Source organism: Canis aureus, chromosome 26 (assembly GCF_053574225.1).
Source record: "Canis aureus isolate CA01 chromosome 26, VMU_Caureus_v.1.0, whole genome shotgun sequence".
Classification (NCBI taxonomy): Eukaryota; Metazoa; Chordata; class Mammalia; order Carnivora; family Canidae; genus Canis; species Canis aureus.
This window is the reverse complement of record NC_135636.1, coordinates 11,079,915-11,104,232: the sequence shown is the minus strand read 5'-3', so window position 1 is coordinate 11,104,232 and position 24,318 is coordinate 11,079,915. Positions and strand designations below refer to the sequence as shown.

Below are 24,318 nucleotides of genomic sequence, written 5' to 3'. Positions count from 1 at the left end.
ATTCATTACTTTAGGGTAGTAGTTCTCACATTGTGACCCCCTGGATCAGTAACACCAGCATTACTGGGGAACTTGATAGAAATACAAATTCTCAGGCTCCAGACACAGCCTACCAGATGAGAAACTCTGGAGGTGAGACCCAGGAATCTGTGTTTCTACAAGCTTTCCAGAGGCTTCTGTTTCTAAATTTAAGCATCACTGTTCTAAGGGGCTCTGAGAACACAAAGAAACACAGCTGTGTACAGTGTTCATGATCACTGACACACTGAAAGGTTGATCGTTTTCTGCCATAGGTTTCACATGCTTCATTTTGGGAACCATGCCTTTATTTTACTGTCAGTACAATAGTTGGGTTTGCTTACAGTCTGCTTAGCCACTGTCCCATAAAGAGGATCCCATCTTATATTATCTTTGGCTCTAGTTTCTCTAGAGATGGAAAGTTTGCGATATTTTCCCCCTTTGAAAAGTATGTAAATCACCCTGGATCAGATCTTGAATCTTTTTTTTTTCCTTTTGCATAAAGAACATCAGTGGGATAAGTGATGAAATTTGACAAAGGCATGGAGATTGGATAATAGTATTTTATCAGTGTTAATTTCGTGATTTTCACTATTGAAATGTGATTATGTAAGAAAATGTGATTGTTTTTATGAAACCCATATTGTCATATTTAAACTTAAGGAAACATACTATTTGAACCTTATTCTCATGCAGTTTAGAAGAAAGTGCATGTGTATGTAAAGAAAGAATTATAAAGCAAATGGGGTAAAATCTTAGCATTTGAAAAGTATGAATGAAGAATATTAGGAATTCTATGCACTATTTTTCCAACTTTTTGGTATTATTTCAAAACAAAAAGTTGAGAAAGGGACATAGAGCCACCATAACATATGCTCCATGTGTATACAAGTGATTTCACACAATCTCATGTCTTCATATTTTGTCGTGCTTTGGAGCATCACTTTTGTCCTTCCAGGGTGTCTGGATGTAGAGATGCCTATGGAGAAAGGGTGAACAGCAGGTATGAGAAGTGAGTCCAGTGATGGTCACAGCTGGAAATGTTCCTGTCCCCTCTGAATTACTAGGGCATTTACTGTCTATAAGGCTTATTTGACAATATTTAGGTGTGGTTTAAGAAGTGAGCCTCTGGGGCTCACAAATCCTGCCTCATCTATTTTCAGACAAGCCCCCACTTCATCTATAAGATGGGACCAATAATAGCAATGGGGATAAAATAAGTGTAGCATGCTAAGAACTATGCAGAGCACAAAATTAGTTGTTTGGTGAATGTTTGCTGTTGGTATATCCATGCCCATCTTCATTAAAGTCACTTCATGTTTATGGCAGCAGGAGCAGATAGTTATGTGTTTATGGTAAGCTCACAGTGTGTTCAAATTCATCTGGTTCTCTCCCATTTTAAACCTGATGAAACAGAAACCCCAAGAGGTTAAATAACTTGCCAGACATAACCCAGCTTGTCAGAATTACTTACCAATTCAAGTCGTCACTTGTGCCTGGAATCATCTCTGCTAGCACACTGTCAAGGTTAGCAGTTTGCAAGAGCAGTCAGATGGGCACTCTTTGGCTTTCCAGAGGTTTCCAAGTGGGAAACAGCTTCACCTTTGGGTACCAGGCACCTCCTGAAGTGGAAATAATATTCTTTCCAGAGTCATCAGAGTGAGAAAGTACCAGGTACCACAGGAGCTCTAAACATTTTTTTTACCTGTTTGATATTTTGTGAACAATGGGAAAGAGCGCAGTATAATGAGAGTCAGAAAACTGTGGGTTCAAGTTTACCCATTTACTTGGGCAAGTTACTTAACTTTTCTAAGCCCTGACTTCTGCATCCACAAGATGGGAATAGCAGCATGCTCTCTCAGTGTAGTGAACCAAGATCAAATGAGATGCCCAGGGTGGATTGGGGGAGGGGGGGAATGCATCAGGGGCCATGGGTCGACAGTCAATGACTGTTGGTTCTTTGCTCCAAACACAAGTGGTTGGTGGACTTTTTGACAGAGGAGCTGATGTTAAAGACTGAGCTAGTGCAGACCAACAGGAAGGGCCTGGTAGAGCATCACTTAGTTTCAGTTAGGCAATGCCTGGAAGAAAAGCTCACAAGGGTGTTGTCCTGTGAGAAGTCCAAAGAATCTACAGTCACATGACCTTTTCCTTCACACGTTCATGAGCCTGGATGGAGATATTCACCACCTATTGGGTCTTCAAGGAAGCATCCAAAATAGCGAGATTTCTTTCTTTATTCACACATTTTTAGTTGTGTTGGGTTTCCCCTGCAACTGACCAGCTTAATTGGAAAGGCATGCTAGTAATGAGTCAAGGGCATTGGTTTCGGACTGGGACAAATCTGGCATAAAACCAGAAACTTTGAAATTGTGCAACTCTGGACATGCTGTGAGGCTCAGTTTTTTCACTTATAAAAGGGTTCAGCAATTCCCAATCAGGGTCTCACATGGTTGCTGTCAGATGGGCCACTCACATGGCTACAGCTGGGAGTCCAGCAGAGAATGTTGACCAGAGCACTCTCACATGGCCTCTCCAGCATAATGGCCTCGGTGTAGTTGAACTTCTGTACATGATGATTGGCTACCCTTAATCAAAAGAACCAGGTGGCCTTTTCTGACCTACTATTGGAAGTCAGATGGCATCATTCTATGATGCCGTTCTAGTTGAGTTGGTCACAAACCCAATCAGAGCAGGGGAAAGGACATAGGTCCTACCTCTTGATGAAAGGACCATCATAGATTTATAGACATGTCTTAAAACGGCCACAATAGGAATACCATATTATAAGATTGTATTAAGAGTATTAAATATACAAAAATTGCATTTTGCATATAGTACTATTGTTGAAATTTTTGTAATCATTGGCTTATCACAAAATAATTGTATGCTGCTTCTCTCATCATTCAGAGATATTACATGTTATAAGAGAGAAACACAGTTAGATGGTGTCATTTCTTCAAGCCACAGGTTTATAAAAACCTAGTCCCTTGAATCCAGGCTAGCAACTAGTTGAATGCCATCGATTGCTCTGATGAATTGAGTGAATACCTTCTGCAGGTCCCTAAGATGTATTGATCTCCTGCTTCCCTCCCCAGTGCTGTGTGAATGTCCCTGAATGATGAGAGGCAGACTAAATGGGCAGGGATATTGATTTTCTTTTCTACCACTTTTGAAAGCTCTTTGCTTACCAGGTGCTGAGCAAACATCAGGCAAATGGCAGACCACACAGAAATAGATCAAGTGAGGAGCAACAAAGGCAGTTATGGTTTCCTGAACATGAAGCTGGTTAAGCTTCAGGTGTGCACACATCCCCCACCTCTGGTTTTACATTGGAAAGTACACACTACTGTTCATACTTTATTATTTACCAATTCATAATACAGCTCACCCAGATGGTATGAAGTAGCATCGTGGAAAATACTTCCAACCAATCCATGGAGATTAGGCTCTAGCCCTGCTTGAGGAGAACCAACTGAAGATTCAGGTGGTCATTGCTAGTAACAGATGAGACTGTGCGTGTCAGAGGAAGGGGTGTTCATCCCAAATGTCCAAGTGCAAAATTGCTTATACTCTTGGAAAGAGTATCTTAATCCATCTTAATCTATCTCAGCAGTGACAAACCAGAATTTCTTTACCATAAAAGACATTCTAGAATCCACTCATCAACACTATATTGCTATTGACAACCATGGAAACTGAAGTCTGTTTACCTCCACTCAAAAAAAAAAAAATGTGGGGGGGTTCCCTCAGGCAATCAGATGGGGGCAGATTGGAAATCACCTGCAAACTCACACCATTGGAAGAAAACCAATGACAAGGGGGTAGAAAGGGGCTTGGGGATTTGGATTGGTTCCATTCCCAATATGCATTCCCAGAGAATTTGCTTCAAAAACAACAAAGGAAAATCTCCCAAGAATGATACTTTCTAATGACCTTGCCAGATTTTCTAAATTTAAGTGGATTATTGTTTTTGGCAGAAGAAGATGAAAACCATGGGCATTCTTGGGCTTGGTTTTAGGTTTTTGTGGTATTCTTAAGGAAAAGACCATAATAGGGAAGGTTTGCTAAACTCTGTCTTCGGAGCACATTCACAGCACTTAGTTTGAAGAGCATCCAGTTTATCTCAACTGCAGATGAGAACGGGATGCTGTGATTTCATTTCAAACCAGGAAACAGATTTGCTTTTCTATCCAGTTTCTAGAGGGAGCAAAAAGAGGAAGCCACCTCATCTTTCTTTATAACAATGGTATTCCTTTGTTTTCCCTGAAATGAAAAGTAAAGTTGTCTTAAAGCGTTGATGGAGGAGAAAGGAAAATTAGGTCTAAATGTCTCCATTCTGCGTATAGGACCCTGGGTTCAAGAACAGAAAACTTCAGGTGGGGTAGGCAGTCATTTCTACCTGTCCCTGAATGGAGGCACTTCTACACCTGAGGTCTCTCTAGACTCAGGTTCTTTCTTCAGAGAAGAAATTTGATTCTAGGATAAAGATGTGGTTTATGTATACAATAGAATATTCCTCAGCCATTAGAAACGACAAATACCAACCATTTGCTTCGACGTGGATGGAACTAGAGGGTATTATGCTGAGTGAAGTAAGTCAATCGGAGAAGGACAAACATTATATGTTCTCATTCATTTGGGGAATATAAATAATAGTGAAAGGGAATATAAGGGAAGGGAGAAGAAATGGGTAGGAAATATCAGAAAGGGAGACAGAACATAAAGACTCCTAACTCTGGGAAACGAACTAGGGGTGGTGGAAGGGGGGCGGTGAATGGGTGACGGGCACTGAGGGGGGCACTTGATGGGATGAGCACTGGGTGTTATTCTGTATGTTGGTAAATTGAACACCAATAACAAATAAATTTATTATTAAAAAAATAAAATAAAAAATACAGCCAAAAAAAAATTGATTCTGTTGCTGCTGTTTTTATTTTAAAGTGACCATTTTGCCTATTCAGTCAGGATCTGTTTAGGAAAGGAACAATCCTGAAGAAGATTCCCATTCTCTTTGATGCATTTTTTTCTTTTTTAAAATCAAATAAATACCTATTGAGTTCTGGGAACCAAGAAACAAAATGGGACAGGATTTTGTCCTATTTCGTCATACAAAGCTACTTTCAAGCAGCTTTGTGTGCTGTCGGGAAGGCAAACAAATCACTTCACTCACAGAAGATTAAGAGATGGTGTTTCGATTCAAAGTAAAATTCTCGAACTCTGGTGGGTCCAGGTTAGTCCAAATTGACAACAATTTCTAGCCAATTGCCCCTCCTTAAAATTCAAGACAGCACTCCCAGAAAGGCTGTAAGGATGTTCACAAAGTATTTTGCTTTTGAAATGATTTTGCTGGATGCATTAAGACATGCCCTGAATTTTTTGTCACGAATATAACATATATAGGGAGATCTATTCAACAAGTAAAAAAAAAAAATAAGACTCTCCTTGTCTAGAAGGCTCCTTGGAGCTATGGAGCACTTTCCAGATTTCAAAAATTAGCTGTGTAAAAGTGACCACAAATTACACAGCATGAAATAAAGCATGATGTAGCTTTTTAAAATGCTGACTCTGCATAAACAACCTAGTGACTTTCCCTTGCTTGTGTAACTATGGAGTGGTCCTATTCGTGTTTGAAAGTGGGAAAAAAACGTGAGTAGAAATCAGACCCTGTCAGGGAGTAATGGTATGCTGTCCACATGTAGGAGAGGTGGGGGTAGAAATGGTAATACTACCCTCAGGTACCACCATTCTATGAACACAAAACTGTAATAGGGAAATGGCAGGGTTTTCTCTGAAACTGGGACAAAAATATTTTTTTACGTTCGGTTTTGTTTTCCCCAAGAAAATTACAGTTTAATGGTGGATACACCAAAACATGGGAAATGTCCAATGCTTTAAATGACTATTCAAGTCTCAACTGTGTGTTTAAATAACCCTTTTGCAAAGGAGTTACCAAAAATAATGTTGGCTGTTCTCAGAAGATGTAGCAGATATTCAAGAATGGGGAGGATGTGGGCAGTGATTTGTGCTTTAATATTTTTCCCAGTTTTATTGAGATATAGCAGACATACAGCACTGTGTAAGTTTAAGGTATATAGCATGATGGTTTGTTTGACTTTCATACATTGTAAAATGATGACCACAATAAGTTAGTTAACATCCATCATCTCATACAGATACAATAAAAAGAAAAAGACAAAATAAATTTCAGGAAAAATAGGAGAAAAAAATTTTCCCTTGTGATGAGAACTCTTAGATTTACTCTTTTAAGAACTTTCCTTTATACCTACAATAGTGTTAAATGTCATCTTCAAGCTGTATGTTACATCCCCAGTACTTCTTTATCTTATAACTGAAAGTTTGTACCTTCCTCCAATTCTCCCTCTCCCCACCCACCTCTACTTCTGGAAACTACAAATTTTATCTCTCTTTCTGAGTCTTTTTCTTTTTTCAAGATTCCACATATAAGTGAGATCATACAGTATTTCCCTTTCTCTATCTGATTTATTTCACTTAGCATGATGCCCTTGAGGTCCATCCACGTTGCCACAAAATGCAGGATTTCTTTGTATTTTTAATGACTGAATAAGGTATGATTATATGTATAAATGCCACAACTTCTTTATCCATTCATCTGTTGATAGACACATAGGTTGTTTCCATGTCTTGGCTATTGTGAATAATGTTGCTATGGACATGGGTGTGCAGATATCTTTTCAAGTTAATATCATCATTTCCTCTGAATATATTGCTAGAAGTAGAATTGCTGGATCGTATGTTAGTTCTATGTTTAATTTCTTGAGGACCGCCCCCCGGCCCCCCACCCCCCCATCCCCCCACACACACTACTGTTTTGCAGAGCAGCTGCACTGGCTTACATTCCCATCAACAGTTGTGCATCAATATTTTGACACAAAAACATTGAGATATGAGTGAAAGTGCCCTGGGCAGGAGGCACATAGGCACATGTGAGGGTTTGTAAAGAGACTAGCCTGGCCAGATCATGGTGGAAGGATTGTGGTATGCAGATGTAGAATGGACAGATGGGCTGAGGATAATCTGGTGCCTTGAAGTCCAGGCTAAAGCACTGTTGCATTTTACAGAAAGAAATGGTGCTTGTAATTACAGAGAAGACTGGAACTTAACCCTTTGGGAGAGTGAAAGCCATTTCTCTAGTTAACCCTCTGTCTTGCCTACCAATCTCTGATTGAGGAGAGGAAATAGGCAAGGCAGTCATGTATAGGTCCGAGGAAACAGCATTGTTCTTCTGGCCTGATCTATCCCAAGCTCCTAACTTTGTAATGATAATTTTTCGTTTTATCTAGCCTCCAGTTTGTGAGTCACACCCACCTATTGAGTCTTTCCCTTTGAGACCCCAGAAATAATGTTGCAAAGATAAGCCATTCCTTTGTGCCATCTTTGAATTCCTGACCCCCAGAATCTGTAAGCATCATGAAGTAATAGCTTCAAGCTACCATGTCTTGGGATAATTTGTGATTGCAGCAACAAGAACTAGAACACAAACATTGACCTCTTGACTCACTGTTGGGTTGTCCTTGGTTCTGCCCACTAGTTTAATCGCCTTCTCAGATACAGTGCTGGAAGTGCACAGCTCTTTACCAAGTTCCCAATGTGACGAGGACTTGCAGCATCAAGATGGAATCTCTTCCCACCCCTGCTGCATATTTCTCTGACACTCTGAACAAATGAAGTGGTTGACAATTGCAGTCTGCTGTATATACTGCCACTAGGGTTCTTCCTGCTTCTACTCACACAAATGACACTCAGCCTTTGTGATTTATGGCTCCCAAAATGAAGAAAGCCACCACCAGTCTCTATCTCCCTTCTACCAGTTGTTCACTTTGGGAATGGAAGTTTCTCAGGAAAAGTGGAACAGAAGTATTGGCTGGAAACTGCTGAGGTGGAGCATGGAAGAGGATCCATAATAGCTTTCTCAGTGGTTAATAGAGTTCTTTTTTTCTGAGCTAAAATGTACACAGTGGGGCAGTCTGAAGATGATTATATCAGATTTTTCGCTGAAAGGTTATCTTGTCTTCAGGACATTACATAGATAGGCCATTGAACATATTATCGCTACAGCTTCACTGACCTAGTGCTTGGTAACAGGTCCTTCTAATTCTAACACTGGTTGGACTGGTGGTGGGAGTTCTCTGGGTGTGCTGTGTCTCCATCAAATTCCTTCATCCCTACAGAGATATCTTCATTTGGGCAAGTAATCAATCATCAGCCTCATATTCTTAGCTCCTTTGCTGCTTATGGTAGGGAGAATAATGGCCCCCAAAGACATCCATGTCCTAATCCCTAGAAACTATGAATATGTCATGGCACATGGCATGGTGTAAAGTGGCAAACAGCTGACTTTAAGGTAGGGAGATCCTGGATTATCAGGGTGGGCCCAGTGTCATCAAAAAGGTCTCTTAGGAGGGCAGCAGAAGAGGAGGTCAGAGTGACAAGGCAGATGAAGAGTCTGACCTGCTGTTGCTGCCTTTGAAGTTGATGGAAGAAGGCCATGAGCCACGAAATGCAGGTAGCCCATGGAATGCAGAAAAGGCAAGGAAATGGATCCTCTCCTGGAGCCCCTATAAGCAAGCAACCTTGCTGACACCTTGCTTTTAGACTCTGACCTCCAGCTCTGCAAGAGAATTTGTGTTGTTGTAAGCCACTAACTTTTGGTAATTTGTTACAGCAGCCATGGAAAACTAAGATACTGCAGAATGAAAGCTGTTTTCTACTTGCATTTGTCAGAGGGCAGATCTAAGCACACAGTGGTCCTGTACCTTTCAGGAGCACTATGGCAAAGTTGATGTATTATTTTCTTCCTTGGTTCTGCATCACTGTGCTGAGGCTCATTAACACCCCATCGCTGGGTGCTCTGTGCATACACCAAAGTGTATTAGGAATCAATCTCTCTGACCTTTATTTCTTGTTGGTGTTTTGTCATTTGTGAGCGGCTTGGCTTGACATATGAATTACACTCCAACTGCCTAGTGCAGGAAATGCAGTTACCAGCCCCTGAATATTTCAGACATATGCCAATTGCAATTTCAACACACATTTTCTTTGCCACCCTGTCAACCTGGGATTGTACCATTGGCAACTAATGAAATACCAAGAGGAGGAAGGAATTGGCAAAGCATCACTGTTGACAAAGGGGCTAACCTTTGAGGAAGATGAAAAATAGATGCCCTTTAGGAAGAAAGAGCAGAGGAAGTGAATCTTCGCTCTTTTTTAATTCTTTAGTCTATTGTCTGGATCCAAAAATCAAACCTTCTTCAAAGCTCGTTAAAGAAAAGGAGACTACAAATTGTCAGGGCTCCATGTAGCAGGCAGCTTGTTGGTTTTCTCCCCCACTGCTAGAAACAATGAAACAGTACTGCAACCTTTGTCATAGCAAATAAATGGTGAGTGTGCCCCTCCACACGGCAGACATGTCAGGCATAAAGAATGTCTAGAAGCAAACCACTTCAGGAGGGTTTTTCACCATGCACTCTCACCTCCTTTGTCTTAATTCTACCCCTTCCAGTGGCATCCAATTCTGAGCCCTGGAAACTGCCCAAGAATTTCAAAATTACCTTTTCCATAAATTCCTGTTCCTTGATTGCACCAATTTCAACCAGCTTCATGGAGAAAAACCATCTAATGAAGGAGTTAATGCACAAGTGTTGGTAAATGGTAACACCTGGATGTGTTGCCTGTCCCAGAGGACTCATTTTCCAAATCTTTTCAAATAGACACATAATCAACATGGGTAATGAAGGCTTAGAATTCAAGCTTAACTCTTCATTGCTGGAATTTGGTCAGTGTGCAGGTGCTCAGGGGAGGTAATCTGGGTCACTGGAAGCTTTCTCTGGGCCCCTCAATTCACACCATTTGTACCACGACTCAGAAATCTGCCCTTGCTTGGAAAAGCAAGATGATTCTAAAAGAGCAGATGGATTCTATAGCCATATTATTCATCATAATTAAGGATAATAATACTTATAGTATGTTTCATAGTTCCCAACAAAGGAAGATTATTTCATGTGATCCTCACCATAAAGCCTTATATAATCAAGAATTCCATCATCTCCATGCTATACATCAGAGGTCAACAAACTTTTTCTGTAAAGGGCCAGAGAGCTAATGTGTTGTGAGCCATATGGTCTCTGTTGCAACGACTTAAGTCAGCCCTCGGAGTGTGAAAGCAGCCCGAGGCAGCACGGGAATGGATGAGCACAGCTGTGTTCACCGAACTGTATTTACAAAAACAGGCAGCAGGATTTGCCAATCCCTGCTCTAGAGGAAGAAAACATGATCCAGAGAATCTGAGGGACCCACCTCAGAACACACACAAATAAGGAGCAAATCAATCCAGGACCGAATCCCATGCTTTCTGACTCAAATCTAGTGCTTAGTCACTGCACCGCATTGCATTTGGGGCATGGTCTTTAGCATTTGATAGAGTCGTGACTTTGGATCAAGTCACTCATAATTTCCACCCATCCCCTTTCCCCCATGACATTTGTGAAGCAGCAGCTGGGACTGGGGTCCCATCATTACCATGCAGTCATGGAAACATAATGAAGGTAACTAATCCACAGGACCAAACCAGGCCATAGACAGGATAATTTGTGAATCTTCATTGTATATTCAGTTGGATTCATCCATTCTTTCCAGAAGCCCATTATTGAGTGAGCGGTCTAGTCATTCCAGACACATTCTCACTCAGCATCCTCCCTCTGGTTCACCAGTAGAAGCAGACCAGGCACCAGCGGCATGGTGGAGGTTTTGTTGGGAACAAAACTTTAGGAAGCTATGTTTGTGTGTTTGCTGGAGCCATTCACTTCCAGTGAGGCACTGGGAGCCCTTTTTCTGTGGGTCCTGATGGCTTCTCTTCACTTCACCTCCAGGTGCCTCCCCAGGAAGATGGAACACTGTGTGGATTAAGTCAAGTGTAAGGACACTGGTGGGCCACAGCTGGAGTGGACAGGGGCAAAGTCTTCATCTCACTCCTCTCGTCTCATTTGTCCTCCCAGAAACCTTCTCAGCTACACTGAGGTCCTTCTGTCCACTCATGATAGGAAACAACCATCCACATGGCCAAGGCAGGCTCTCTTCAACTACACTGTGTAGTGAATATATTAAAGCAAAAGCCTTGTTTTGCTTTTTTTCCATGCTTTCCTCTCAAAAGAACCTCATTGAGAGGACCATGTCATTTTGGCCAAAGACAGAGTTTATGGGTCCTTGGCACCATTGGCATCCCTAGAAAATTGTCCTCTCAAGTAAACCCCAGTCTAAACATCCCTTCAACATCTGGTTGTAATACAAACCATCTTTTAATATCCTTTTCCTTAATATAGTCCCCTAAATCCAGCCCGTGACATTCTTCCACCATCCTGGAAATAGGAACATGAAGTACATCTGTTAAAGCACAACCCCAAACCAGATACACACATTCCAACAACCATGGGAGCTGGAATTTTATCTTCTAAAGGCATTCCTATAGGCTGTCTCTGCACTTTGCTCAGCTAGAAACATCTTCTGATCCCTCTTTAATTACACTGACATCTCATGGTATATCTTGTATATAGTGCTTTAGATGATAGAAACCAATTTGTTGATATCTTGTCACTGAGATAAAGTGACAGGAACTGTGACCAGTGGTATGCAGCCATATCCTCTTTCCTCAATTGATGGTCTTCATTCTTGCAAGATAGGCAAATCTCTCTAAATGAGGGCAATCAATACTGTGCATTGAGCCATAATTGTGGCTTAACTCTGTTCTTTGCAAAGTTAAGCCCTGTGATTTGCATGTTACCAGGCTTTCTGAAAAGGCATCTCTGCATACTCTGGAAGGAAATTAAGCAGCCAGAATCTTGCCTGCTCCACCGCTCCAGTAACAGACCTTATAGCATCACGTCCTCCCTCCCCAGACCCCTCTCATCTCTAGATCACTGTTTGGGTCTTGACAATCAAGACCAGCAGTGAGTGGCAAAGCAGAGGAGCTAGTATCTGAGTTTAAGATTGGCCTCTTTTGCCTGGGGGGCTCAGTGGTTAAGCGTCTGCCTTCGGGGCGTGATCCTGGAGTCCCAAGATCCAGTCCACATCAGGCTCCCTGCATGGAGCCTGCTTCTCTCTCTGCCTGTGTCTCTGCCTCTCTCTCTCTCTCTCTGTGTCCCTCATGAATAAATAAATACAATCTTAAGAAAAGAAAAAAAAAAGATTGGCCTCTTTCTTCTGTAATCTCCACATCACCCCCAGCAATAGCTTATCTGGTCTCTTGTATGATGAGCTGTGTTCAGCCGGTCAGTCAAACACTGAGATAACATAGTGCCTAGGAAAGGTAAAGTCAAAAAGGAGTGGAGCTGTGCTCTTCTTGCAGGTGGGTCCTCTGCATTCAAGAAACACATGCAAATGGACTCTAGCTGGTTTCTCTTAAAAGTTTTAATCTGTCTTTAACTAGCTAAGAGCAGTAAGAATGAATCAAAGGGGCCTAGGTTGCTTTGGAATGCACCATCCCACTACCTTTCAATGGGACCTGATAATTATAGCAGCAAATGCATTTATTGAGTATATACTATGGGCCAAGGGTCTACATGCATAATCTCATTTGATTCTTTCCATAATCCAAATTATGAAGTGGGAGCAGAGAAGCAACATGGCATCATAGGGAAGCATGTAGATGGTACAAGATAGCTAAGGTCTCCTACAAGTTTCTGAGGGATGCCATAACCAAGTATCACAGAGTGGGGAGCTTAAACAACAGAAATGTATGTCTCACAGTTCTGGAGCTAGAAGTTCAAGATCAAGGTGTTGGCAGGGTTCACCATGAGGGAAGGATCTGTTCCAGGCCTCTCTCCTTGGCTTGGAGACGGCTATCTTGACCTTGTATCTTCACAGCATTCTCTCTGTGTGTCTGGGTCCAAATTTCTTCTTGTTATAATAGGACCTTAGTTACAGGGGATTAAGGCTCACCTTAATGAGCTCATTTTAACTTAATGACCTCTTCAAAGATATTATCTCCAAATAGGATCACATTCTGAGGTCCTGGGGGTGAGACAATCAACATGTGAATTTTTAGGGGGACACAATTCAGCTCAGAACAGGCACAAACCATGGTTCTACCCTTGGCTACCTGTGTGACTCACAAGACACAACTCACAATACAGTTACTATTTCATGCCTTTCTTCCTAAACCCCCATTAGATTGTTGTGAAAAACAGCTGACTGTACATGAAATACTTACAGTCAGCTCTCAATAAGTATTGGTTGATATCAGGTCACATCTCCATTTTACAGGTGAGCAAATGAGACATCAATAGGTCCAGTAGCTGGCTCCAGATCTCACAGCAGGGCAACAGCAGGTGTATCAGGGCCTGTAATTTATGTCTGCCTATCCCAAAGACAAAGTTTCCATCTGCAATGCTTACCTTACCTCTTTTTCTGCAATATTTTCTACTGAATTAAAGTCAATATTCTGCCTAAATAGAAGTAAAGCTATAGTGTCCTTTCCAGGAAGTGAGATATAGCCCAATCCATTTAAATTCCCCCCAGTATCTCAAAACTTGAAGGGAAAGCCCCCCAGTGTTTCTCTAGCATCTCTTGAGAGGAAGAACAGAGCCTGTCCCCGTTGGCTGCTGATTCTGTAAGCACACATCAGAAAGGACTTGGGTCCTCTCCCCTCCCCAGGAAACTGACACCAGGGAGGACAAGCAGTCCAGGAGCCAGGGGGGCCTTCTGACTTCACCCTTAATCCTGCAGCCCATGTGGATGGATCTTCAAGCCCACCTTCAGATGTCCTAGCTAATGTGCTGGGTGTGATGTTTCTGGAATAGATATTTTTGTTTTGGTTTAACCCATTGGGTGGGAGGAGTCCTCAGCCCATAATAAAAGCTAGGTAATTTATTGTACAAATAAAGAAGTTTTTAATAAACAGAAGATCCACATTCTTTGGAAAGCTTGCTGTAGTTTTGTGCCTGCCCACACATCCCCCATCCCAGCCAACCACCCACCCTCCCAGCTAGCACTAAGGGAATACAGAGAGATGTTTTTTTAGTGAGGAAATGGAATGTATTTTCTGATGGATGTGAATTTGTTCTCTTACAGAGAAAGCTCTCAACATTGTTGGGTATAGATACTCTGACCCTTGCTCTCATCTCATCAAATCGAATCATTTCGATTCCCTACCAGAGCTATATCAGAATGGGGACAAGAGAGTCACAGGAGGTGCAGAGGAGCTCCCTGCACACAGTTTCTCAACCCCAGCTTAGGAATCAGGTACCTGGAAAGCTTTAAGAGACACTGAGGCCAGGCCCATTCCCAGTGACTCATTTGACAAATTCCTCAGACTATTGTGCAGCTGGCCGGGCTTCAGACCCTCTGCGTGCCACCCAGAGGCATCACTGGATGCACCACAGAACCAGAGGGGGGCTTGGAGTTCCATGCTCCACAGGTTCTCAGCCAGGACCCGCAGCACAACATCCAACCCAGGGGGAGGTGGGGCTCTTAAGGCACATGTTCCTGGGCAATCAGACTAGCTACCTTAAGGTGCTAAGGTGCTGAGAGCCATATTTTTTTTTAAGATTTTATTTGTCTATTCATGAAAGACACAGAAACAGAGAGAGAGAGAGAGAGGCAGAGACACAGGCAGAGGGAGAAGCAGATTCCATGCAGGGAGCCTCATGTGGGACTCGATCCCGGGACTCCAGGATCACACCCTGGGCCAAAGGCAGGTGCTAAACCACTGAGCCACCCAGGGATTTCCAAGCCATATTTTTTAAAAGTTCCCTAAACTGTCATGTGTTGTTAGTGAGTGTGCAACTTGATGCAAACTTTCTAGAGGGCATTTGGCAATAATTGCTCTGTGGAAATTTAAAGTCACACACAGAATCATTGGCAATCCCATTGTTTATAATTTATCCTTGAAAAACTTCATCACAGCACACACGCACATGTGTGAAGATATTCACTGCAGCATTGAGTAGAACTGCAAAACAACAACAAAATATCCAGCCAACCAGAGTAGCCTTCAATAGGTGACAAGACAATTACATTTGCTTTAACTACACAGTAAAATAATGTGCATCTGTTAAAGAGAATGAGTTTTCATTAAGAACAGTGTGTTTCTTGATCCCCTGATAGTAAAATTAAAAGATACTACCAGATGTTATACCTATATTACAATAGATACAGATAGCATAGGTATTATAGGTATATTATATGTATAATATATAGATATTATCACATATAGGTGTAATATATGTAAGTCCACTGGCTACATATTATAAAATACATCTATATGTAGATAATAAACATATGGACAGGGGCACCTGGTGGCTAAGTCAGTTAAGCATCCAACTCTTGGTTTCAGCTGAGATCATGATCTCAGGTTCTTGAGATCGAGCCCCTAGTTGGGTTCCACGCTAAGCAGGGAGTCTTCTTGGGACTCCTTCTGCCCCTCCCACTTGTGCTGTTTCTCTCTCTCTCTCTCTCTCTCTCTCTCAAATAAATATCTTTAAAAATATATGGATATTATACATCAGTATTGTATGTATGCATGTATAAATATATACATATATAAATCTCTGTTGTAAATTGTCAAATTTACAATATCGTTAACAGTTTCCTATGGTTACCATACAAACTAGCACAAACTTGGTGGCTTAAAACAACTTCTACTTATTCTCTCACAGTTCTGGAGGATGGAAGTCCAAGATCAAGGCATCAGCAAGGCTGTGCTTCTCTGGGGCTTTAGGGGAGTCTTTCCTTGCCTCTTGTAGCTTCTATCAGCTGTCAGCATTCTTGGGCTGTGGCTGCTTCATTCCACCTCCACCTTCCCGTGGCCTTCTACTCTTCTCTGTGTGTATATTTTCCCACTGTGTCTCTTATTAGGACACTGGCCATTGGACATGTGTCATTGGATTTAGGGCCCACCCTGGTAATCCAGAATGGTCTCATCTCAAGATCTTTAATTACAACTGTAAACCTCCTTTTTCCAAATAAAGTCACATTCATGGGTTCCAGGGATTAAGGATGTGAGCATATAATTTGGGGGGATATGTAGTTGGAGGGGACATAAATTTGGGGGGGATATTCAATCTACTGTACCATAAAAGAATCATGCTAAATATACTCCTTTAAAAAAAAAACTCTCTCTTCCTATATAATGTGTATTAGTGCATACAAATAAACATTTTCTGTATGGACTCACGAGAAGTTATGAACAGTGGTCACATTTGAGGAGAGAGCTATTTGAGAGCAAGGAAGGGAAGAGGAGGATAAAAATGTTCCCTGCCCATTATATAACTTTCTGTACTGCTTTAATATTCTAACCATGCACATGTGTTATCTTATTTTTTCATCTTTTATGTCAACGGGGATTCTCAAGAAGTAGGGGAGGAATTATGTTTTTTTCTTTTTCTACTTTGCTACTTGAAAACAATTTCTATTTAATTAAAGAAGCAGTTCACCCAGGTGATCTGGATGTCCAGGTCAATCAGAGAATAAATGATCCAATCCAACCCCGTCCTCCCACAAAGAACCAGGAACAAAGACAGGACATTGTTCTCTCCAGGAGAGCTGGAGACTAGAAGGTAGTAGGCATCTCCCTGCCTCCTCGCCTGGGGGTGACATCTTCAGAGGATGGGCATAAGGCTTTACATCTGCAGATCTCTCTACCAAGTGAGGATCTCAAAGCCTGGATCCCACCATGCCTCATCATCATTCTGAAAGGTAGAAATAGGCCTCTTACAGAGAAAGAAAATTGACCTCTAAGACAGTGTCTACCTTGAGACAGCTTGGAATCCCCTGGAGAGTCTGACTTGGTCCAAGTCAGTGGCCTGTGGAGGGTGGATGGGGGTTGCTAAAGCTCCCTAGGTGACTCGATGTGTACTCCAGCTAGAAGAAGCTGACCTGAGGACTGAGAAGGCGATTGACATCTGTGGACATTTCCCGTGTGCCAGGAACTGTGTTTCGCAGCTGTTTCACAGCAGTTAATACCACTTGTTCCTCAAAGCAACTCTCAGATGTAATTATTCTCATTCTGGTGGTAAGCAAAGTGATCTCAGAAATATCACTGTTATGTTCAAAGATATAGAGTTAGCAGGGGCAGATGCAGGTCTCAAACTCATATCTGTGGCACCACAATCCAGAGCTCCTGACTCCTGATCCAGAGCTCTTTCTACAAAACCTCATGGCTTCCATGGATGATTCTCACCCAGTTCGCTTATTAGGGGCTCCAGTCTTGGCATGAAGCAAACTTAGAAAACTTAGAAAAGTTTCACTTTGTTAACCACTCAAAAGTTTGCCATCAGAAAATCTAGAAAGGCAAAAACTATCACACATAATCTGTTTTTAAAAATGCATGGGTTTTGCATGCATCTTGCAACTTCTCTAAGCAAATGACAAAAAGTGACAAAAATTGTATGGCCTGAGGCTGGTGCATCAAAACATGCAGAATAGGTGTTGGCCATTTAGAAGAAACTCCTGGAGACAAGAGTGGAGCATTCTTTAAAGAAATGCTGATCACTAACATGCTTGATGGCACAGAGGATGATTGTGGTGTAGGAAAACACAGATGTGGAACATTCTGAGTTAGATTCCAAATGTGCAACAGCTTAGAAACATCCTAACCAATTTTTTTCCTAACATTTTCCCTCTACTTTCTTTTGCAAAAGTTATATATGGTTAAAGAAATCTTTGTCCAAATGGAACTATAAGAGCACTTCATATGCAAAATAAAGTTTACAAATGAGAAGGAAGCACTATGTCAAAGTTTAATTCTCAGGAGCTATAAGTAATTTCCTAGGATTGAATTAGTTTAATTCTTAGTGGTTGTATTAGTTTCCATAACAAAGTACCAACTAGGAGGCCCAACACAGCAGAAATTATCTCAAGTTCTGGAGGCCTGAAGTCTGAAGTCATGGTGTTGGCATGCCATGCTCCCTCTGAAATCTCTAGGAGTTGATCTCTCCTTGCCTCTTCCAGCTTCTGGTAGACCAGCAGTTCCATCGCTTATACTAGAATAACTCTGTTTTCTGCCCCCTCCCTCTTCACCTGGCTTCACTCTGTGTGTCTGTATGTCTTCCTATGATATGCTCCTTGTGTGTCTTTTTCTTATGAGAACACCAACCATGTTGCTTTAGGGGCCTATCTTCCTCCAATACGACCTCCTCTAAACTAATTATATCAGCAACAACCCTTTTCCCAAATAGGATCACATTCTGAGGTACAGGAAGTTAGGCCTTCAATATATCTTTCAGAGGGACATAATGAAATTCATGAACGTAGTAAAGAATATAATTCTTGGTGGTACAGAAAATAATAGTGTGACACAATCGACAGCATCTTAGGTTTAAAACTTCAGTATTTCTGCGAACTTGTCAGTTTTGTGTTTTATGTTTCTTTTCTTGTGCTCACTCCAAGCTAACTTGTTTTGTCTTTTGGAGGCAGCTCCTTTCTCCTGGCCCCTCTCCTGCCCAGCACAGTGAATGCTAATTAGCAGCTGTTTAATTATCAGCCCAGCAGGAAGTGATCCAGGCCCTGGTCCTTGGAGAGTTACATCCACTGTGAAGCTGTCCCAGATACTGGAAGGTTGACTGTGTCCTGTGCCTTGGCGGGGGGGGGGGGGGGGGGGGGGGTGCAATGTGGAAAGTACAAAACATTTAGAATTGGTCAGCCTGTGTGACTCCGCCATGTTTCTGACCGCTGAACAATGGCTGCTAAAGCTTTCCTCAGCTGTAACCATACCATCTTGTTGATAAGATTCTATGTAGTGAAAATACCTTGTTAACAAAACTTGTAAAATAGAATGCAAATGTGCAGAGATAGTATCTGCCTCGTTCTAGAATGATCTGTAACTAGTACCTTGTAGATGCACAAAAACATTTGTTGACTCCAAATTCTTAACTGAAGAGAAAGACTACAAGAGGGAAGGAAGCGGAGGAACTTTCTTGAGTAAAACTTGTTCAATGCACATGTGCCAAACTAAGATTTAAAAGTTGAACCAGGGACGCCTGGGTGGCTCAGTGGTTGAGCATCTGCCTTAGCTCAGGTCATGATCCTGGGGTCTTGGAATGGAGTCCCACATCCGGCTCCCTGTGAGGAGCCTGCTTCTCCCTCTGCCTATGTCTCTACCTCTCTCTCTCTCTCTCTCTCTCTCTGTGGCTTTCATGAATAAATAAATTAAATATTTTAAAAAATAATAAGTAAACAAATAAATGTTGAACCAGAATTGCAGAATATCCATCTGGTCATTTCTAATAAAAGAATTCCCAGTAACAAACACTCCTGCTTTCTTATGTTTTTTATTTATGTAAATGTTTAGGTCAATGGACCAACTTGGGTGAGCAGTCTAAAATGAAACACCTAAGCTAACTGTACCTTATTTTTCAGGAAGGCAAGAAGCTGTGGTTAAGTTACATGGCATTGGTGCCACGTCGAAGTGGTAATGAAGGCTATTGTGTGTGAAAGGCTACAATTCAGAGAAGGAAGAGTGAATAAAAATGACCTTTTAGTTATAATGTGAGGAAGGAATTTAAACACTAGGAAATACTTCTCTGATATTAGCAACTTTATCATACATAGAATTATAACACTGATGTCTTCTCCAGAAGTCTTTAAAAACAGTTTATAATCTCATTTTTCTGCTAATGGCAATTTCATTTTGGGTTGAAAACAACCCAAATGACCAGTAAGAGAAATCATTGGGTAAATTATGGTACATTACTCTATAGGATATTTAGGTAGCTATTAAAGATTAAATTATGAGAGCTATAGAGAAGCATACTAAAATACCTAAGATAGGCTACATAGTGAAGAAAGAATCCATAATTTATCTATAGTTCAATTACTCTTATGTAAAAATTAGGTTTGAATGCAAATTACAATTGGACAAGAACCCAGAAAAATTAAAGCAATTTATGGTATTCCATGGTATCATTGTGGGGGAAAAAACCACCCTCCAGTTATTTGTGTATAACAAGTAAAAGTATATGTTTTAAAGGTGTTCTCTATCTTGAAATTGTAACTGTGATCTTCATTAAGGACATGAAGATACAGGGGATCCCTGGGTGGCACAGCGGTTTGGCGCCTGCCTTTGGCCCAGGGCGCGATCCTGGAGACCCGGGATCAGGTCCCATGTTGGGCTCCCTGCCTGGAGCCTGCTTCTCCCTCTGCCTGTGTCTCTGCCTCTCACTCTCTCTCTCTATGTCTATCATGAATGAATAAATAAAAAAATCTCTGAAAAAAAAAGGACACGAAGATACAGTAAAAGGTTCAGAAAGGTCCACAGTCTTAGAATTTTTAATTTTTAATAACACTAGATGACAAGATTGCAGACACCTACGTCATGCTTCGGCACTTCTGAGTTGCAAGTAAGGGTGGTGTCAAGAGAGTGCAGCATTCCAAAGCATCGCTGGTCTCCATTAAAACCTAATTTATGGAATTAAAAATTAATTTTATGGAAATTAATATAAAGTCTTTTCATTAGACTGCACTCAGGCTAATTGAGTTTGGAGTGCTATTGTCATAACCATTCCTGCACTGCTATCTAAAAAGATGAAATCCAACATGAGTCTTCTTGTTCATATGCTGCTGAGAAGCAGCTACAAAGGGGAGTTTTCAAGTATCTGCATGGCAGCTGCTTTTGTTTAGCAAAGACCCTAGCAAAGGAACAGTGCACTTAATGAATGAATCCACTATGACAATGAATCCAATATGATGGGAATCCCTCAGTGAAAGCCCACCAAGGCTTACTATTAATGAGTACTGCAGATCAGGGTCTTGCTCAAGACCACTTCCCATCTGGGAAGATGCAATGGCCTAATTCAGGCTCCTTCCCAAGTGGAAGTGGCACTCCCACAGCTCTTCCCTGAATGCTTGTATCCCTAGTAAAAGGGAAGATTTAAGAGGGATGTGCTGTGGCTCTTTACCTACACATATGTATAGCTGTATAGATAGATCTGTCTGTCCTGTGGCAGCTGTGAGATTACACAGCACATACCTCTCTCTGACTTTCAGGAGAGTAATCGACCGCAGACCCCAGCTGCTGTACTCTGAAATCTGTCACTGTGTTGGCAAGAGGCCATGCTTCCTAGGTGGCTCTAACCAGTGACTGAGCATAGCAGAGGCCTTGAGGCAGGCTTCCCCCCGGGAGACATGGGGGTAGTCTGACAGCAGACATTGAATCCCCAACAGACCTGCCAAACCTTCTGTACACTTTGGGGGGTGTTGAGAACACTTTTGCCCAACTGGTCACTCTCTCCTTTACAGGGTCAAGCTTGCATAGCAGTTTCTTACATTTTCTCCCCTAATAAAAGCCTTGCACATTTAATCTCATCTTGACATCTGCTTCTCAGAAGACATATGTATATGTGTGTGTATATATATATATTTTTTTATAATTATAATTTTTAAGTTATAGATATATATTTGAATCATAGTTAATCTTCACTTGATGGACACTAGTTGTGTCTAAATTTTTGCCATTATAAAACTATCCATCCATCTATCCCATGCTCTCAAATATTTTCTATGTGCCACAGTGAATATCTGTTGTTGGGATACCTCCAAAGAACAGAGCAAATGCCTCACCTACCACTTCTTTTCTACACATACAGAGTTTCTGCTAGAATTACAGTTTTTCTGGCAAATGAGCCCCAGGTCTGCTTGTGTCAGTGTGTAGAGCGAAGTAAGGAACCAGTCTTTCACAGCATTCTGGCACATTCCAGGGCAGCAAGGAAGGGGAGGTTTCCAGCCACATCTATGGTCTCTTCATTCTTCCCTGCCAACACTGTTGATTCGGATCCTCCTGTCTTTCTTCCCCGCTCCCACATCAGAGTTCTCAAATGCAAGCAACACAAATTGATTCTGGATTACTTAAGCAAAAGAGAATTTCTTGGAATGATATAGGGAACTCACAATCAGTGGGAGGCTGAAAGATTGGTCTTGGGGGAGCTCTAGGGCCAGGCTGTGGAACTATTGCAAAGGACCTTTTATAGGCCGAGTCTCGTGAATGAACATTGACATAAATAGCCTTCAAGGGTTCCTTCTGCTCTCACATTCCTTTCCCAAGGTTCAAATCCATACCACCTAAGCACCTCTGAGTCAGAGAGAATCTGCAGTTTCTTTGCAGATAGGTGTCTCACATTTCATTCCCACCAACACAGAATCTAGTGGACTCCAGGTAATCGCCCCAAATGCAGTGAGGATATTTGGGAAAAGAAGAAATGAATGTTGGGCAGCAAAATATTTTTAAAAATCAGGGGCACATAGAGGGCTAAGCTGGTGAAGTGTCCAACTCTTGATTTTGGCTTGGGCCATGATCTCAGGGTTATCAGATTGAGCCCTGAGTTGGGTATGAAGGCTACTTAAGATTCTCTCTCTCTTTGGGATGCCTGAGTGGTTCAGCAGTTGGGCATCTGCCTTTGGCTCAGGGTGTAATCCCAGAGTCCAAGGATCAAGTCCAAGGATCGAGTCCCACATTGGACTCCCTGCATGGAGCCTGTTTCTCCCTCTGCCTGTATCTCTGCCTCTCTCTGTGTCTCTCATGAATAAATAAATAAAATATTTTTTATAAAAAAGATTCTCCTTCATCTTCTGCCCCTCCCCCACACCATCCTCACTCATGCTCTCTTAAAAAAAAAAATCAGTATGCAGCACACACTCTTTTCTACATTTGCACAGTTCCTGAGTTTGTAGATGTTCAGAGACAAGCCACAGCCCCTGAATGATAAATTCGTGACTGCCCAAGTGAAGGAAAATTTCTTGAATGGGACAAAGTGTAGCTGTTGCCAGGAGCCTGCTTGAACAACTCAGCTCCTAAGTTACATTTCCATCCAAGGTCTTGGGGCTCTGTCTGACTTTCCAAAATTTGAAGTATTACCATTGCCAGGACAGCAGTGCCATCCCTTCACTTACCTTCTAGAGCTTTGCTATGAACTGGCTGGCTCTCCAGGCAGGTTTTCTTTTGGTTTAAGGTTTGGTTTGTTTTGATTTTGGTTTTGACTGATTCCCAAGTGTTATAGCACAATCCTGTCAACAAATATAAAAGCTTTCCAGCTTTTATGATGATCCCTGCAGTTTTCCCTTTCTCTCCCTCCCTGAATCCACATCAATCTTCTTTACTTTATAGAAGTGTTGTGTTGTTTTGTTTTACTTCCCCTAACAATCCCTTCTCCCCTTATCTTCCTTTCTTAGTTTTCTGTATCGAATTCTCATTTTAAGGAAACTCACTTTGAGCCATCACCAAGGCCAATTTATTCAGCACAGGCAGAAGCAAATGCTTTCGAAAAATAATCATAGAAGGTATAGTGTACATGAGATGAACTTGGCTTCTGCAGAGAAAAAAGCACCTTATATACAAATGGAACTTGAATTCATGGAAAAGAATTCCAGAAGAAGATGTTCAGGTGGAAACTCATGTAACATGCCAATATTGTCCTTTCAGGTAAAGATGGCCTTGCAGCAGGAAGGATTCAACAGAAAGAAGCGGGGGTATAGAGACATCAATGAGATTGATATCAACATGAATGATCCTCTTTTTACAAAACAGTGGTATCTGGTAAGCATGTCCATATTATTCCTAATGTTTCTCATCTTGAGACTTCAGATAAAAAATGCATTTCTATTTCCTAGTTATTCTGTGGGATGTCAGCCAGCATCTGACTTCATGAACCTCTCTGTCCCCTCTGATATGTATTGATTTTCTATCAGCACCCATGCATCATGTTCTCTAATCTGCTTTCTTCTGGAGCTGCTAAATAGCCATGATCTCTGGGGGTTAAAGCTGATGAGATTGCTGCAGACTGTGAAAAAGCACACCAATACATAAGAGAAGACATCCATGGGGCTTTGCTGGTGCAGGATTCAAGGCCCAGAAACCCAGTCTGTCTGGTGACATGAATATTATCTGGCTCACCATCAGTCCTTCATGATTGGGTTGGGTTATATTTAAAAGAGACCCAAAGTTTCTAAACCAACCCTAACTGTAGGGCATCTTGAGGGGAAAGGAGTGATTAATTTAAAACTGTGAGCTATGCTTCCCCATTTTTAATATTAAAAGATGATGAACAAGAGAGAAGACTAAATTATAGCCCCATGGACTGATACATTTCTAATCACAACTTCCCTCTTGGGTCTTCAGAGCTTGACCATATCTTTTGTTTTTTGGTGTGGAATCCTACAAATCCTATGAATCTGATCCAGGCAACTGAAAAGAGCTAATATGTGTTACTCAGGTGACTACATTTCTTACAATCACAACCAACCCCCAAATCACCCTGGCTTAACAAATCAAAGCTT

The 24,318-nt window shown here is 41.6% G+C and overlaps 1 protein-coding gene and 1 long non-coding RNA gene across 4 annotated transcripts in view; one reads left to right on the top strand and one right to left on the bottom strand.

Moving 5' to 3' along the window:
• Positions 1 to 3,639, bottom strand: part of LOC144298786 (uncharacterized) — a 31,302-nt gene extending 27,663 nt beyond the window's left edge. For 2 of the 3 annotated variants that reach the window (XR_013365668.1, XR_013365670.1), the window contains exons 1-2: positions 3,410 to 3,639; positions 1,493 to 1,640 (exon numbers count right to left, since the gene is read on the bottom strand). This is a non-coding gene — a long non-coding RNA (uncharacterized LOC144298786). Of the gene's footprint in view, positions 1 to 849; positions 998 to 1,492; positions 1,641 to 3,409 lie in introns of those variants that run through there. The other variant, XR_013365669.1, reaches the window with a different exon arrangement.
• The window catches only part of PCSK2 (proprotein convertase subtilisin/kexin type 2), a 249,000-nt gene that overhangs the window by 105,903 nt on the left and 118,779 nt on the right, over positions 1 to 24,318 (top strand). Inside the window, exon 3 of the mRNA XM_077872118.1 lies at positions 23,465 to 23,578. Coding sequence (XP_077728244.1) covers positions 23,465 to 23,578 — 114 coding nt within the window. The remainder of the gene's footprint in view (positions 1 to 23,464; positions 23,579 to 24,318) is intronic.